The 16,982-nt window shown below is 43.7% G+C and overlaps 4 protein-coding genes across 5 annotated transcripts in view; 2 read left to right on the top strand and 2 right to left on the bottom strand.

Annotated features, from left to right (window-relative positions):
• The window catches only part of side-V (sidestep V), a 40,962-nt gene extending 38,166 nt beyond the window's left edge, over positions 1-2,796 (top strand). For both annotated transcript variants that reach the window (NM_137923.4, NM_137921.3), the window contains exon 14: positions 712-2,796. In NM_137923.4, the coding sequence (NP_611767.2) occupies positions 712-1,281 (570 nt within the window). In that variant the 3' untranslated portion in view covers positions 1,282-2,796. The remainder of the gene's footprint in view (positions 1-711) is intronic.
• A 934-nt stretch (positions 2,797-3,730) lies between these two features.
• Positions 3,731-11,954, bottom strand: CG9899 (uncharacterized protein). Its single transcript, NM_137920.3, has 6 exons — positions 11,867-11,954; positions 6,804-6,923; positions 5,170-6,722; positions 4,866-5,082; positions 4,344-4,801; positions 3,731-4,282 (listed from the first exon to the last, which is right to left on the bottom strand). Exons 2-6 carry the CDS (start codon positions 6,837-6,839, stop codon positions 3,778-3,780), a joined length of 2,769 nt encoding a protein of 922 aa, NP_611764.1. The 5' UTR covers positions 6,840-6,923; positions 11,867-11,954; the 3' UTR covers positions 3,731-3,777.
• Positions 7,623-8,231, top strand: CG13545 (uncharacterized protein). The gene is made up of 2 exons (NM_137919.3): positions 7,623-7,700; positions 7,805-8,231. The coding sequence occupies exons 1-2, from the start codon at positions 7,695-7,697 to the stop codon at positions 8,093-8,095; spliced, it is 297 nt and encodes a 98-aa protein (NP_611763.2). The 5' UTR covers positions 7,623-7,694; the 3' UTR covers positions 8,096-8,231.
• Positions 11,955-12,489: 535 nt separating the features above from the next.
• CG43207 (uncharacterized protein) lies at positions 12,490-13,060 on the bottom strand. Its single transcript, NM_001259547.3, has 3 exons — positions 12,981-13,060; positions 12,846-12,923; positions 12,490-12,786 (listed from the first exon to the last, which is right to left on the bottom strand). Exons 1-3 carry the CDS (start codon positions 13,012-13,014, stop codon positions 12,677-12,679), a joined length of 222 nt encoding a protein of 73 aa, NP_001246476.1. The 5' UTR covers positions 13,015-13,060; the 3' UTR covers positions 12,490-12,676.
• Positions 13,061-16,982: the final 3,922 nt, after the last annotated feature.

Below are 16,982 nucleotides of genomic sequence, written 5' to 3'. Positions count from 1 at the left end.
TCGATTAAAAGTGTGTTTGACGGGGGCCATGGAATGAACTGAGGATTTAAAGCATTCTTTGGATTTATAGCAATCTCGAATCTCTTCCTGTTCTTTCCATTTTCCCGCCAATTAGCCAAAAACCGTAAAAAATTAGACAAATTAGTTTCGTTGTTTTCCGCACCAACAACAAGTCAAACTTTTCCTGTGTTTTCACGTCCAGCAACGTTTTGCTTACAATTATATCATTGTTTTATCATTGTTGTTTTATCCTTTTTCTGAGGAGCGTAACATCATATTTTGATGAGCGAATGCCAGTCGTCGCCAGCAAAAGTTCAAAAATGTTTAGCTTTTTGTTTAGCTCGGCTTTTTGTGAATTTCCGTTAGGCAGTCCTGTCCTGTCCCTCCGAGTTGAGAGTTCCTAACAAGCTCATTAGAAGTTCTTGGTGTTTGTGTGGGTCAGTTTGGGAACTTTTCGATTAGAAATTGTTTTGTCAGCTCTCGTCATAAATGGAGGTTCGAAAACGTTGGGTCAAGTCCTCCCAAAAGTTTGCGGGTCACAAAAGGGAACTAGTTAGAGCCTGAGCAAAAATCAAATTAGTTAAATATTTCGAATGGGAAAAGTAATTACACTTCAGTTTTCGATTATAATTTTGATAAATAAAACAGCATTAAATTTTAACCAGTGCATTGAAATTAACTTCAAACTTTTCCCAACCTTTTCTTCCGCAGTACGGTGAACTGTCGCTAACCACGAATCCTGCCTTCAGCCTGTACAACACGCCCCAGCGCGCTCCTGCCGTTCAGCGACCCGTTTACACCGCCCCGCCGCCCCTTCTGTCCACAAGGACGCCCCCGAATATCTACACCCGCATCCCGGGTCGCGGGGGCGGTGGAGGCGGAGCAACGGTCACGGCGGCTGGAGCCGGCGGCTACCACTTGCCAGCGTACGAGACCCGCACTTCGCCCACCTCTCCGTATGGATCCACCACCACGTGCACGATGCCCCTGCTGGGCGGCCAGTCCAATGGCTCGCTGCAGAGCGGCGGAGTGGGCGGCGTGGGTGGCCTGGTGGGCGGTGGGGCATGCAACACGCTGCCCCACCCGGGAAGCCTGCATGTGGGCGGCATTTCGGCGGCCCTGACCAGCTCGGTGACCAGCGGAAACATCACCATCGGAGCGGCCCAGTCGCTGCTGACGTCGCCGCGCTCACAGACGGCCACGTACAGCACCACTTTGGGTGGAGTGCAGTCGCCACTCCTGATGGGCGGCGGCGGGAACTACGAGACGGTGAGCTCCTGAGAGTTAGCCAAAGAGGACATCAAGTGTCAGATCGTGTGCATTGGGGGGAGCAGCACGTGCACCACCAGCACCTTGGGCGCCGAGCGCACCACCATTGTCTAAGGATGATCGCGGTGGTAACTGAATCCCAAAATCTGTATTATAGTAGTTAAGCTGCATTGAAAACTCGACAAGACTTCCACACAAAAGGAGCAGCGGAGCAGATGGAAATTAGGTTTAAGGATTCATAATTGTAGATGTAGCCTTTACGTACGTTTACTGGATTTAGCACTGCTTTCGAACCCGACTAACGTGTAAAGTGTGAGTGGAAGCCACAAGGAGAAGCATTTATTTGACTTAACTACTGTACTGTACAACTCAATTCTGTCTTTTGTGCGCAAACAAAACGTAACATAATATAATAATAACAACTAAAGAGTGGAATACTTCAGTGAACACAATGAGCTATGCTTGTGAAATTAACGAGAAATTAGTTTAGACTCCAAAACTAAGAGATTTACTGAATCGCAACTAGTTAAGCTATAGATGTGTATATATGTAACTTAAATTAGGATCAGGTCAGCTAATACATAAACTAGTTTACGACTTAGCCACTTAATGTAGCCTAAACTAAATTGAACTTAGTTAGTCACATTGCGAATCTACGAAAAGACTATCCCCCTGATCATATATATGATAAATAACAGAATTTAATGGCATATCTCTATATCGAAATAATACATATAGCACAACTCAGCAGCAGCAGCAGTCCACAAGGAATCTGAAATAGGCGCAAACTATATAGTTTAAAAAATAAAGGGTATATCGAAACGAAACGAAACGATACGATACGATACAATACGATGTGGTGTGGATTGAAATGGATTATATAGTACTTGTATATGGGCATCGAATCATATTTTGTTAAGTGTGGTATGAAATTTTATAAGCATCTGTTGTCGAGAACTTTATCAAATCTATATAGTACGAATATATAAATGATCTGTATGTATCCATGATTAAGCTGCGCGCAATGAAAGTAAAAACAAAAGTTCAATGTGTCTCCTCCGCCAACCACCTACCTGCCCAAAGAAAAGCCCTTTTCCAATTCAAAATAGTCGCTCTAAGGTCAAACTAAAAGTTTTCCCATTTACTGATTCTTTCCACGATCACAATCACACCCCTCCTCCCACCATGAGAAAAACCAACATCGAAAGTGCTTCTTCAATGACAAAATCAAATTGAATTGTGACTCGAATTATAAATTGGACAAACGAATACTTAAGAATGAAATTTAATTTAATTTTAGAAGCTAAGAACTTTCGACTCTACAAATATAAAGTTAGGCAATAATATATTTTCTTAATTAACCCTTGTTTTTTAAGCGAATTGAATATTTATTTTCCGAGTTCCGAGCGAGCATCATTCAGTTTCATTTAGTTCTCTTCGATGTAAAGCAAATGATCACTTAATATTGCAAATGATGAAAAACAAGTGAAAATAAGTGAGCAACAAATAAAGAACAAAATGTGTATTAAAACTGCAGCTTTTGTGCTTAATTCAAACGAGGGAATAAAAAAGTGGTAAGCACCGACTTTCCTTTCCCCTACAGTGAACTCGGACAGCTCGTTACCTCTGATTTATTTGGAAATATTTTTCATAATTTGCGTACAGACACCCGTAACAAGCCCATTTCACCACAGGACATGAGTCGTGTACGCATATTTGTCCTTTTGGCAGGACACGCAATACACTTTTGGAATTAATTAACGCTACCCCAGACGTAGTCGCAAAAACCACTCAACCACCCAAAAAGGCGCACTCATACAAAGCAACCACATATGGGTGGTGGAGAGTGGTGCAGGATGGATGGATGGACGAATGGATGGATGGCAGGACGGAGGGTTATGGGTGCTTGTTTGTTTGTCCACATCCTGCGGCGAATCTTGTCACAGACTAATTTCGTGTCTCAGCTCATAAATTGATATTAATGAGCCGCCGCCGACCCATCCACGAATCATTTTTCGCGTTTGCCTAACGAATATTTAACTTTCGGTTGAACTCAGTTCGAGCTCGGTTTGGTTTGGTTTCATTCGTTATGGTTGTTCGGTTCGTTAGATTCCCTGACAGTTACAAAGTGCCAGTCAAGTAGATGCGTAATTCGAGCAGGACACCAATGTCCTGCGGCTCATTCGACAAGAGTTGACATTCAAATGAACATGTGTGCTGCTCTTGGATGGGGAGTACACTTCCACTCAGCTCCCCCGGGAGAAACTGACGTATTTCGTGTGTTAGCAAATTGAATGGAAAACAGGAATACTCGGTCAAATATAACGAAAATGTAAATTCATTAACAGCATTGGGCTAAAAATCATATATGATGGAGGTAAGGTTGGTTTATTTAAGTAAGTTAATATTAATATTAACTTTTAATATAAAAGTAAGTTAATATTATTAATTAATATTAATCCTATATATTAATATAGGAACATAGGTAGATAAATGAAAGATGCATTCCTATTCTGAGTTATCATCATCCGTATCAATGAATTCCTTAGACTTTGGCTTTTTTAAAGGCTCGATATCCTCCTGTTCCTTGCCAGCAGCTCGTTTGCGGGTCTTCTTCTTTGGGGGTCCACTCTTCTTGGCCTTCCCGTCTCCATTCTCCTGATTTTTCTTGGCACGCCCATTTCCCGCAGACTTTTTTGGCACGTCAGGCGCCAAAGGGGCGCTAATGATCTTTCTAGTGCGTTCCAGGACCTCCTTGCGTTGGATCTTCAGATTCTCCCGACGGACTCGCTCCTCCTCCTCCCGCTGCAGCTCCTGCTGACGCTGGTGCTCAATGTGGTCACGGTATCGCTGCTTTTGCAGCTGAACGCGGTCCTCTTCCATGGCATGCGATTCGCTGGCTTGTCTTTTTTTAGCAATCAGCTCGGTCATTAAATTTTGACAGTCTTCGGCATACTTTGCAGATACACGCACCGAGATTTTGGGATGATTTAGATTTATATGGCAAAATAACCTGCAGATAGGACATTTCTATTAGTACCGATTAAAATGGATGAATTTGCTCCCAAGCTTACTTGAATGCCACCTTAAGCAACCCATCGAGGCCCATGAGTTCATCCAATTGGGGCCGTGGAAGAGCCAATGCTTGTTCTGTCTCTTTCTTAATCGCCAGGCCCAGATTAAAGATCACAAATGGATCGTGGGGTACCAAGTGGCGCACCTTGAGCAGCCACATCTTGGCCTTTCGGGCATCACCGTTGTCATACAAAGCTTTGGCCAAGCAGTGCATAACGTCCACACGGTTTTTGGGAAGATGGTCCTTCAGGCATCGTTCGTAGGTCTGAATGGCCAACCTGTATTGGCCACTTACGAGCGCTATGTGAGCCGAGTTTATTATGGCGGGAATACACTTATTCCCACACTCGATAATTTGCTTAAAAATGGCACCGCCAGCTGAGAGGTTATTACAGCTGCTCAAAACAGCGCCAATGCCATTGGCTGCCCACAGGTTCTTTGGATTGCAATCGAGGATCTGAAATGTGTTATAACGATGTGTTTTATCGAACAATATATCACTTTAATGTATCTTATCTTACCTTGCCAAAGCACTGAAGGGCCTTCTCTTGCTGTTTACGGGCAGCTCTGAAATTTCCTTCAGCAATCCAATTCTGCAATTTTTCAAGACAAAAATTGCCCATCGCCATGCTAACATAGGTGTTCGTAAATTTAGATTGTCTGGCAAGGATCATGTTGTAGTTGAAGGTAGCAAACTTGTCCAGGCTGAGACCTTTGAAGCAATCGCCCATATAGGTTCTAAAGTTTTGACGAGCCAAGACAATGAAATACATTAGTTGAAAAAAATATACAAAATAAATTTGAGTTTAAGACACACACACACACCTGGCTGTCATATTTAAGTTGTCCTCAACTAGGATATCCTTCAAATGCTCAATGGCTTGGGTGTGATTATTCTTCTGGATCGCCATTACCCCCAATCTCAAATAGCAGTCATGGTAGCTCGAGTACTCTTTGGTAATGGATTTATAGTTCTCCGCAGCCAGGGTGAACATATGGAGTTCTTCCAGAACTAGCCCGCGATTATATTGCAATGAGAGCAGATTAGTCGTCTTGTTATCGCTATTCATTACTCTACATTTGGAAAGGGCATCGTCAAGGGTATTGAGTGCCTTCTCTGGCATTTTGGCCATCAGCTGACTGCTGGCCAAGTTATTGAGCCACTCAATCGGTATCTGATGTCCCTGGCTCAAGTAAATGTCTATTGCCTTCTGGTAGGCATTGACGCCATGGGCCCAAAGCCGCTTTTGCTCATAGGCAAATGCCAGGTTCAACCAGCTATTGGTGTTTTGATGATAGGATGCGCTTTCCACCACCTTGACAAGCATCTCAATGGCCTTATCGATTTTTTCTGGGCATTTATACTCAAGGTATATTTTGGCCAAAAGATCCATTACCACGGGCTCATCGGGTTCGGACGTGAGAAACGATTCCAAAAACGCCTTGGATCTGTTGAGTTCTCCTTCATGCAGATACATTTGGGCAACTCCCACCAGGGGCAGGATATATCCATCAGGCGCGGATTTTGCTGAAAGCAAGTAGTATTTCTTGGCCGACTCGAATTGACCGGTTGCATGGTAACTCTTGGCTATCTGGAAGTAGTTCCGCGACTCTATATGTTTGTTGGCGGTGAACTTAATGGCATTTCCCGCAAAACTCCATACCAGTTTATGGTTCCCATCCGCGTAGTACATGCCAGCGAGAATACTCAGCAAATCTGGATTCTTATTGTTTTCCTTATAGGCTGCTGTCAGCAGCATTTTTCCATCCTGATAGGACTGCTCATCGTTGTGCTCGAACTTTACTAATGCCAAGGCAAGGGCGGCGTTCAGACATTGACCGTTGTGCTCCAAAGCTATTTGGAACGACAATTGAGCCTTTTCCAGTTCACCCATCTTCCAGAAGCAGTGTCCAATGCCTACCCAAACGTCTGCCATTCCTTGGGGTTGGATCAGCAGGACGCTCTTGAAGTAGCCCAAAGCTCCAATATAATCCTGGCGATTATAGGCCAAGCACGCACGTCCTATTAGTGCCAGAATATTTTTGGGATGATTCCGGAGCACGCTGATTAACAGAGCGTCAGCATCCTGGGCTCTGCTGGATGAGAGCATCCAGAGAAAGCCTTTAGTCACCTGAAGGTGAGGATCATGCTGTTGGCGAAGGCTGTCCAACTGGTCAAAGCAATTAATGGCCATGGCCTGAAAAGCCGGTCGAGATTTGATGATCTTAAAGGCATGGTTGCTAAGATAGGTGGCCAGCAGGGCGTAGGCCTTGTACAGTTCTCGATCGTAGGTGCTGTACGTTGTCATGCAGCTTGCAATGCCTTTCTCAATGATCGCTTTAAAATCGGCACCTTTACCAATTGCGTAGAACTCCATCTAATGAAATGCATACATGGGGAATATCAAATATCAGTAAATACATGTCATTTTTAATTAGCTAAGAACTGAAGAACTCACAGCTTCCTCAATGTAAGTACTCAGCATCTTCTCCATTTTGCACCAGTAATTGATTTTACTTGAATGTAACACTTGGTTTGCAATTAATCACGAATCTTTATGCCTTCAGTCAATGACAACCTACGTCAAACGACAAATGGGTTGCTTTGATAAATATAGTTGTCACATATTTCGATAAAAGTGTTGGTTAAGATTGTCACCCCTGTTTCAGTTCCTATATAACCTTACATTAATATACTAACATAATTTATACCTAAGTATAAGGGTAAATGGGAGTATGAATGAAGTAAGTACTATCTTTAAAACCCCTTTCTGCCGTGGTATCAACGCTTTATTAATTGCTCTATGCAATGTCAATGCCAGGGCTACAATTGAAAATCACTTCGATGACGTAAATTACAATGATTGCCATCCACTTACGCTTTCAATTTGAGCGTGATTATTTCATGATTCCGCCGCGAATCGAGTTTGTTCGACGCGATTATCGAAGCTTTTCCCCTCCATTTTTTTGCTTGTCACCAAAACTGACCCAAAACGCGCGGGCTAACAATCAAGCTCTCATTACTGTCAGCCAGTCAGTGAGTCAGATTGCCAGATTGTCAGATTGCCAGATTGTCAGATTGTCAGTCCCACCTCCTTCTGTTTGGGCCAATTGTTGTCGTAGTGTAAAAATAAACAAACATTCCGTCGAACAATGCCAATATCCATTCGATATGGTTCGCCCGGATTAGCTACCAAGTTCACATCCGCATGTTGTGGGCAACTTGTTCTTAAGATCTGGGTCTCTTGGGGTATAAAAACCTTGATTCCACTGGAGAACAGCATCAGTCAACGCACCATCAGTCTTTGAGATCGTTCGTCGCACGCAAACCCAAAACTCAACAAATCAAAATGAAAGTAAGTGGAGTTAGCTTTGGGTATCTGAGGAATATCCTTCAATTGGACTCCTTGCACACCCTTTGATCCTGCACAGCCCTATTAATCCATACTATCATCTGCAGTTCCTCGTCTGCTTGGCTCTCTTCATCGCCGCCGCCCAGGCTCATGTTGTGGCACCCGCTGTGGCCACTTACTCCGCTGTTCCGGCCCTGACCTACGCCGCCGCCGCTCCTGTGACCACCTACTCGGCCGCCATTCCCCGCGCATACTCCGCCTACGCCGCCCCCTCCGTTTACGCCGCTCCATCCGTCTATGCCGCCCCCTCCGTCTACTCCTCATCCTATGTGGCCGCGCCCTCCGTGTATTCCGCCTACGCTGCCCCCGCCGTCGTCTCCACTCTGCTCAAGAAGTAAACTGCTCCGATCGATCCAATGATATGCCACCCACTTTGTCAATGATTTTGAACCATAATAAATAAAAAAATTTGATTTCAAGCAAGCATTGAAAATGACTCGTATATCTATTGTATATATAGGGTAATATATAAGGTAATGGCACAAGATTCAGTCAGCATTCACCAATTAAACACAGATGTCCTTTGAGCTAGTGCTTCTGGCACTGGCACTGGCACACACCTGAAAGCCCCAAAGTGTTTAAGGTTAATTCGTTGGCATACATATTTTATTTAAACTTGGTGGCGGCTGGCCCAGTTAGCAGCCTGGCATGTGGTTCATGTTATGGCATCCGCCCGCCCGTTAATGTTATGCAAATGAATTACGAGTCGACTCGACTAGGATTGTGCCATGTTCAGGCACGTGGCTAAAACACACACACACACACACACAAGGGAACTCACGTATAATTCCTACTGGGGCGGCCCAAAAACAGGGCCACCAGCAGGACCTTGGTGGCCCAAGGAATCCTGGAGCTGAGCAGTCGTATTATAAGCGCCGCAGCTAATTTATTGATTGCCCCGTAATGCACTTATGCGCTGGAGGAATCCTTCTTTTTTTTTGGCAGGCGAGACAGTTTCAGGCTCCCCCGTTTTCGATACACTTCCGGCAGACGATTATGCAGAACAACAAAAGTTTTCCCCGCTACATTTCCGGGGAAAAAGTTTAGCTCTAGCCTAAATCACTTAGAGCCCAGTCGGAAAACAAGTGTTGGCATGTCGAAAAATCAGAAGCCTCTCTCTCTTGCCCTGTTTTGTGTGTGGGTGGGAAAAGTTTCGAAAGTTTTTGGCACGAGAGCAACAAGCGGCAGTCAAAAGTTGCGAAATCTAGATACCAATTCATCTGCGGACTGTGTATCGAAGTCCTTGACTTTCAGCTGAAAGTTTTAAATAATTTATCAACAATTTACAACGTTTGGCCCGGTAAATATTTAATTAACCATTTGCCAATGACATTTTGAAAAATGTACAAACACAGCATCTACCCCTGTGTGAGTGCTATCTCTCAGCGATTGACTTGGCAAATAAATTATTTAGCAGTCAACAGACAAATTAGGATTTGTTTTGTCTGTTGAGGGGAATGCGGAAGGGTTTTCTGCATTAATAATCTATGGCAAGTATTGTCGGCAATTAAGTGACCAGGGTAAACGATTATTTGTACTACTGTTGTGGAAAACAAACAAACAAACAAATTGCCTGGATTCACACGCACCTAAAAGACGACGAATTTAATCCAGGATCTTTTGTGCATTGGCACTTCAGACGTCAGGCCCTTGATTGTCTCTGTGTTTTCCTTTTTTTCGCATTTTATTTTAGACAAGGACGTGACAATCCTGGCACAAGTCGCCATTGTCAATGGCATTTCCAGCGCAGGGAACAAAGGGAAACCAGAAGCGCTTTCCCCGGCCAGATTCTCTCATTTTCCTGCCACTTGAGACGCAGCCAAATGCCCCAGGACGTGTTTGATATGCACTCCATCCTGGCATGGGCTTAATTACAATGGGAAGGACAACAATACAACAATACCTCGAGCCCACCAAATGTATGGCAAACAACTTCCCTGCTGCGGAAGGGGGAAATGAATACCGGATTAAATCCACTTTCCAAAAGCGGCTTTCTCCTTCTCGTTCGATTCGATTTAATTTGAAGCGTCCTCTAAGATGCCGCTGAGAGCGGTAATAGAAGTGGAGAAGGATGCAACTCCACTGCATCTTCAGTTCAAAGTTGAAACGGAAATTAAAAAAAAAAATGGGATCATACGTTGATTTCAAGCCATCATTACCACCAGAAAAGTACAAAAGTACCGAATACATCCTTTTTGTGATTCTGTGGAATAAGTTAGTACTTAGAAAATATTCCTCTAAATTCTTGTAAATTTCAAACTGATAACTCTTGCATATTGTTGGCCCAGCTTTAAATATGTATGCATTACATTATAAATATCCTGTTGCTGCTACTTCAACTCCGCAGTCCTTCTGCTCAAATGAGCCTGAATTTCGTGATGAAGTCCCTGTGATGAAAACTCCTGCCTTTCCGCCCAGCTTTGCGTTTAAATTAATAAAACATTTAGCCAGCTTGAGCACACGCACACTTTCCTGTGCAAACAAACTAAAATTAACTAAAAATGTTGAGAGTGGCTGAAAGCTGCAGCAGAAACATTAAGCAAACAGCCCAAAAGTATGCTTCAACTTTGGGCATTACATAAATTCCACACCCACACACCCACATCCACGCACACAAAACCCACTACAAGTAAAGGCAACAAAAGCACATTAAGGCTTAGATAGCTTGGGCAAGGGGCGGGGAAGTCCGGAAAAGAAGCTAACAAACAACCATAACATTTATCACGAACACTTAAGTAGACGCAAAAGGGGGAAAATTCAGGAAAACCGGGGAAAGTCAGGCCAAACTGACGCGCTGGTGGGCGGTTTGTTAAATCAATTTGATAAACTGTCAATAATGAGAAATAATTTAATGCGCAGCCTCCCCCCAGTCAACCGGATGGAGTAGAGCTCGGAAAACAGATTTCCCCCGACCCATCGTCGTCATAAGCAATTATGATGAACTTGAGCTGGATTTTCCCTCACTCTCATCGGATTTTCGTCCCTTTGCTCCGCCCACTGTGTTCCCTATTAGCACTTGCTAAAGCTAAGACAAATTTTTGGTTACTTGGACAAGCGAAAGCGGAGATTTATCAAAGATATCACCGAGATGGACCAGTCAACAATAACGCAAAGTGTCAACAGAAGACAACAAAGCCGGGAAGGGGATCGAAAAACTGGGAAGGGAGGGTACTGGAGATAGCAGAGGAGCAGATGAAAATGCCAAGGAAAAGCAAACGGGCTAACAATGGCAAGAACGATAGCACCGGCGAAAAAAAGTGTGCCTAAATTGTGGTATTGGAATGGAAAACGGATATTTTAGGAACAAAGTAATACAAGCACTTTTCAATGGTATTAACAATAGCAACTCTCTTGCTATGAAAACTAAATATTTAATTACTAAAAACATTTTAACTTATATGCAGTATGCAGTATTGTTTTTTCTCAGTGCTCTCCGATTTTTGGGGCGGAGAATGGGCCTTGGAGGGCAATACAGCAGGGGGCTAAGAAATCCTCTGACGACACTGGCAATGTCTGTGCGTGCGTGGCCCGAATCCTTTTGTGCGGGCTGTTGGAAACGACCTTCATAAAACAAACACGCCGATAATGAGTGAACAGTCGTAGGTTTCCCTGGGTGGAGGAGAGCGGTCCCTGTCCCTGTCCCGAACCACATTTGGTGCCAGGCCACGGAACCACGGATCGGAGCTAGCACTTCGACCGTGACTACGTCTCCCAATTCAACGGATTCGCCGGCTTCCTTTGTGAGTGCAACTAACTGGGCGATAATCGGCATTTGATTTGGTGCCGACGAAAACTTTTCTTAAGAGTCTACCTCTAACCTAGGCCCGGGTTTCCCCCACATTTTCCGCATTTTCTCTCCCATTTGCGACAGCTGATTGTGAAGCCAACTCCAGCTCGGCTTTGGCCAGAGTTATGTGATAAAGGCTCTGCCGAGGCCTCCGGCAAATCGATTTCGGTCTGGCGAAATCTTAAGGCCGAGAATTCAGGAAGAGACAGCCAGCCTTTGCCTTTGAACGGTAATGATGTGTGCCCCCGTAAATGGGTTACGGATAATTGTTGCGGTTTTCGTTTTCGGTTTGTAGTCGATGGTTTAAATGAGCACGGCTTACCGAAAAAGGCCTCCTGAACTTTGATCCGTTGGGGTTGAGAGATTCGTCTTTATGCAATTTCACTTTTCAAACAAGTTTTCACACTGACAGTCGTGATGGATATTGACTAGCCTACTCTGTGAAACACTCATCGAGAAATTTGATTTAAAGAGTTCCAAAGTATCTTCTACCTGTGCCTTTTGCGCCTTTGCTCAGCTTTAATCTAATAATGTTTCAGCATTTTCGAGATTCCTTTTAGACATTACCTTTGTTGAACTCTTTTCTCTGTGCCCGAGCAGCATTAAGCCAGTTAAGGAGCGGAAGTCATGTTGGCTCCGGCCTGCCACGCCCGCCAACGCCCGTCTGCCGGAACGCCCACCGTTTTCCACCCACCTGCTAAATTTGCATAAAAGATGCTTTTCACTTTTCCAGCCAAAGAAATGAAAACTCGGGCTGCAAATATCTCAGGACGGCTGGCTCCGCTTTTTGTTGCCTGGTTCAGTTGCCTGGCAGCCGAGGGAAATAAAATATTTTTTGGCAAAGGAGAGCTAAGCGGCCAGAAGCGCAAAGGGAGACACGCGAATGGAGAAGGGAAATAGCAACACATGGAATTTTCCGTTTTTGTAGGGTTTCATTTTTTTTTTGTTTCTCTGTTGTCGTGTGGAATTAACTTAGCGGAAACGGAAATGGAAAATGGAAATGAAAGCTGCTGCACAGAGGCATATGGCCAGTGTCAAGGACCAAGAATGATGGCCGACAGTTGTGTTGTTGTCCTGTTGTTCTGTCCCTATATCCTTCGTTCTCTGATATGAGTTTCCTTGCATTTCCCGGCTAATCTTCCACCGATAGCAGCGTGCTCTGCTGCGCCTCGGATGCCTCTGGGTTTCGCCTGGAATGGGGCCTCAAGATTTGCCAGTAATTGCAGCAGTAAATGAGGAGCGCTGACCGGGAAAATGGGTTTTCATTTGGAAATACACCGCGTTTTTATTGTATCTCTCACTTAAGCAGCTGAGCATCACCCAAGTCAAGGTGGCCACCACCATCATCAGATTGTTATGAGCTTGTTCTTCCTGGGTCGCTAAACGGGAATCACTTATCACTTATGCAGCTTGGTTTTTAGAGTTTATGTCCGTACCTCCTGGCGCTGTAAAGTTCTCACTGCCGGTCATTGTCTATAAAAACTTTACTGTTCCGTTGAATAGTTATTCCAGCACTGGCTCCCATTCACTTTATTTCACTGTTCCAACCAGCTCAACTGGGTACTCCGAAACAGCTGTTTTGATATCTATATCCAGGCATTTATGTGGCTTTATCGCTAAGTGAATTGGTCATAGAAACCCAGACAGCAACTCGGCCAGTTTCGCCTGTCATGAATATGCAATTCCATTCAAGTAAGCCCAGTTAATTCCCTGCAAGTGATTAGTTCTTGGAATATTGATATTGCATGGTATACAGAAAATTCTTCAATTTAAGGCGTACATATTTTTACATATACGCGTTAGGTGTGCGGACTTGCAATCCACAGCTCGATTTCACTTTCAATTGCATGTGGCGATATAATTTCATTGAGACATCTATTTATAGTGGCTCTTACCTCACTCACCTGGCCCCGCCCACATCGCTGCCGCCCCTCGGTTCGGCAATTGTTACTGTTATTGGAGGCGTTGCTGTTTATCATTTGCCGCATTGCATGACTTTAGCTAGTATATCAATATCTGGAAATCACCTTACCCCGTTGCCTGAACCTCGAAACCCATTCCAAATATTTGGATGCCATCGACACGTCAAACTAAAGAAAAGCGCCAGAGCGACTAATAAAAGCCAAACTTGCATTTATGGCCAAAACAAACAGATATTATTGACAAAATTATTGCCGGCGCCCAAACAAAATGGAAAGCGTATAAAATGCTGTGTTGCACACTTCGTGACTTTTTTAAGGGTTGCAAGGCGACAGGCTTTGGGACAAATCAACTGCAGTCCTTGCCTTGAATTCCCATGCAATCGATTTTGGGCAAAAAATGCCACTTGCCATATGAGATGCGCATCTGTGCAATCCCCAATATGTTTTTTGGCCATCCGTTGACATGACAGCAATATCCGCCGGATGCGACATTTGGTTTCCTGTTGCGGTGTATATCTATGTACATATATATAAATAGGTGTCCTAGGGGAAGATATAACTACGCCAATTTGAAGTACGTACACCAAACTCCAAGTATAGGTAGGCAATGTAGATGAAAGAAGTTCAGTGAAAGATGATTCTTTTTATAAGCCAATAGTCCAACTAAAACCCTATTTACCATACATTATATTCAAAAGTGTAGTAAGTCGTCCAGTAGGTTATTACACATTAGAGGAAATGTGTGTCACTCCTTTCAGCGAGAAAGTGAAGAGCGCTGAGAACATGATGTCAAAGGCTCATTTCACTTATTATTAGCAATTTGGTAATTGTAATTCAGGAATGTGCTCCCTTGGGAATTCGTCCTCTTCAGCTTGCCAACAAGCTCTTGGGGCAAAATAAAACGAAGCATTTCACGATGCAGAAGTCATGTCAAAGGAGGGCAGAAGTGGGTTTTCATACGATGTAAGGAAAGCCACATAAATGTTTTTCTTTCTCCAGCTCCTTCGCATTTCCCGCTCCTTCAGCAGCGTCCTTTTCCTTTTCCTTTCAATGAATGATGAATGCTGGATATCTCTCAGTCTTCGTTCCTGCGTTTTTCTTTGAGTGTGTGTGTGGAAGTCGTAATGAAATTAAATATTTAAGCTCGCAATGCCTGAATGGGCGGGGGGGAATGGAAATGCGTGGAAAAGTGGAAAAGCGGAAAAGCACTGCAAAAAGGACACAAAGCACATACATAACTTTGTGCCCTATTTTTCACAACATCCTGTGGTTTTGGCCCAACTGAATTGCATGGCTGGGGATTAGGATTTGGATTAGGGATGCGCAGCACTTCAGACTCTCCAAATGCAACTGCAACATTTGCAGCTGCCACCGCCGGATTAAGCCAACTACTGCGGCATTACGAAACGGTGCCAACGTCATCATAATCAACTTTATCCTGAACTTTTCCATTTTTCTCCACTTTTTTAAAGTCCCTCGGAACGTGCTGACACCTCGCAAAAGTTGCCAACCTTCCACCGCCGATTATTTGCTGTCAAATCAGAATTTATTTTGGCAATGCATTCGATTTGGCAATTTTCACTAGACCATGCCAAGGTGTTCTGGTCTAAAGCACGTCTGGGAAACAGTCGAAACGGTAAAAAAAAAGTTACTCTATCTCAACTTAAAAGTGTTTTATTGGAGCTATAAAAGTTTTTTAGAGATCTATCACTTGGTAATACTTTCCTTCTTTATCTCTAAGAAATCTTAACTGATTGGTATTACCCATACACAGTTTAAATTGAAAAATGATTCAATTCAAGCCAGTCGGAATCTTGCCCAAAATAAACATTCGCAAATGGAATGCTAATCCAATGAACCTTAAATTCTGTGAAATTACACGATGCCCAGTGCTACATAAATAGCCAACGCATTCAAGCGGCAATGCAACAATTTTTAATTACCATTTAGGCGCTCCAACGAGCATTACAGAAAGGCGAAAAAAATAAAAAAATAGATGGGAGAAATTGCTGGCAGCATTTTGGTCTCGACTTTTTCCGCATTTCTTCCTTTTGCCAGGCGTTTAACAGAAATGAAAAAGCAAAAAATCGAAATCGAAAGGAGGCAAATACGGCGAAAAAGGACGATGAAGAACAACAAACGCCACGGAAATTAAGTCAATGTCCTGCGGGGTCAGTTGCGTTTTGGATAAATGTAATTAACCTTTAGGATCGCGAGCATTGAGTTGGGTATCCCAACTTAAACAACGGAGACAGCTGCAGAAAATGGATAACAGATGCGAAAAGCCAGATTATTTGGTGTAAATGATGGGTTAATGTAGCTGCAGCATATTCGTGTTGGGCAAGATTTACTCGCTGAATCGGAGACATTCATCACTTTAAATAGACCACGAACCACATCATTAGGACAGTCGCCTTGCAAATTAATTACAATCGAAGCGAAAGGTGAAAAACTCGGGGGAAAGTCTGGGTGGGTGGCACGGCACACATCGAGCATCAATGGAGGGCAAACCGAGTGCCAAGAAACCCCGAAATTCGCAGGCAAAGTTCCCTGCGCTTCTGGCCAACAATGGTGCCCTTCTGTAATTACCTTCTCACACACAAACAGTGGAACACGGATTAAGACTTTCGCATACACACATAATTAACTCGATAATGAGGACAAAACCCGTAGCCACACGTACAGTCAAAGCCAGAAAACCCGTGCCCCAACCCCTTACCAATTCAAACCCAATCCCCGATCCCGCCCAAGTTGTCGCAAATGTATGTAATGGCGTGTCACAGTTGTTGTTCCTGCGGTTGGACAGGGGGCAACAGGGGGTTAACGGGAGGCGCACAGGAGGGTTAAGCATTGGTGGGGAACTCCCGTACCAACTATAAGGTTTTGTTTGCCACGATAATGACTTCCGCTTCGACAGAGCCGGGGATGACAGAACCGGAATTTGTAATTGCTCCTAAGCGTTTGCATTCTCGATCTCAATTTCCAGCGACTGCCTTTGATTTTGCCAGCCCAAAGGAAAAACTACCCCTTTTTCCCCGATTTTTCGCACATATCCAGGAATGTGCCTGTGTGTTTTTCGCTTCAAATTTATACGCATTTGACCCGAATGTCGTTGTGCCCAAGGAAAAGCAGCCCGAATGCGAAAAAAGGTGTGAAAAACTATGCAGGAAAATTGCAGAACATAAGATTGGATAGTTGGTTTGGGGAAACTACAAAGTGTTTGCTATGCTAATTCCTGGGGCTGAGAAATTATATTTAGTAGTTGCAGCAATTGTCGAAAACAGGGGAAATTGGCAAATTAGAACATTTCTGATTCATTTGAATGTGAACAACAGGTGCATAACTATTGTACATAGCTAATTCTAAATTCTGAAGCTAAAATTCTCGAAGTATCTTGATTGTATTTTGGCTAAACTTCGACACAAGCGTCTCACCCATTTAATTTCACTTAGTTTCTTTCCACTCGAAATCATAAATAATAAGCACCATCCGTTGGGAAAGCCAGGAATATTTCAT

The sequence above is a fragment of the Drosophila melanogaster genome, chromosome 2R, assembly GCF_000001215.4.
Source record: "Drosophila melanogaster chromosome 2R".
Classification (NCBI taxonomy): Eukaryota; Metazoa; Arthropoda; class Insecta; order Diptera; family Drosophilidae; genus Drosophila; species Drosophila melanogaster.
The sequence above is the reverse complement of the archived record's forward strand: the minus strand, read 5'-3'. Positions and strand labels throughout refer to the sequence as shown.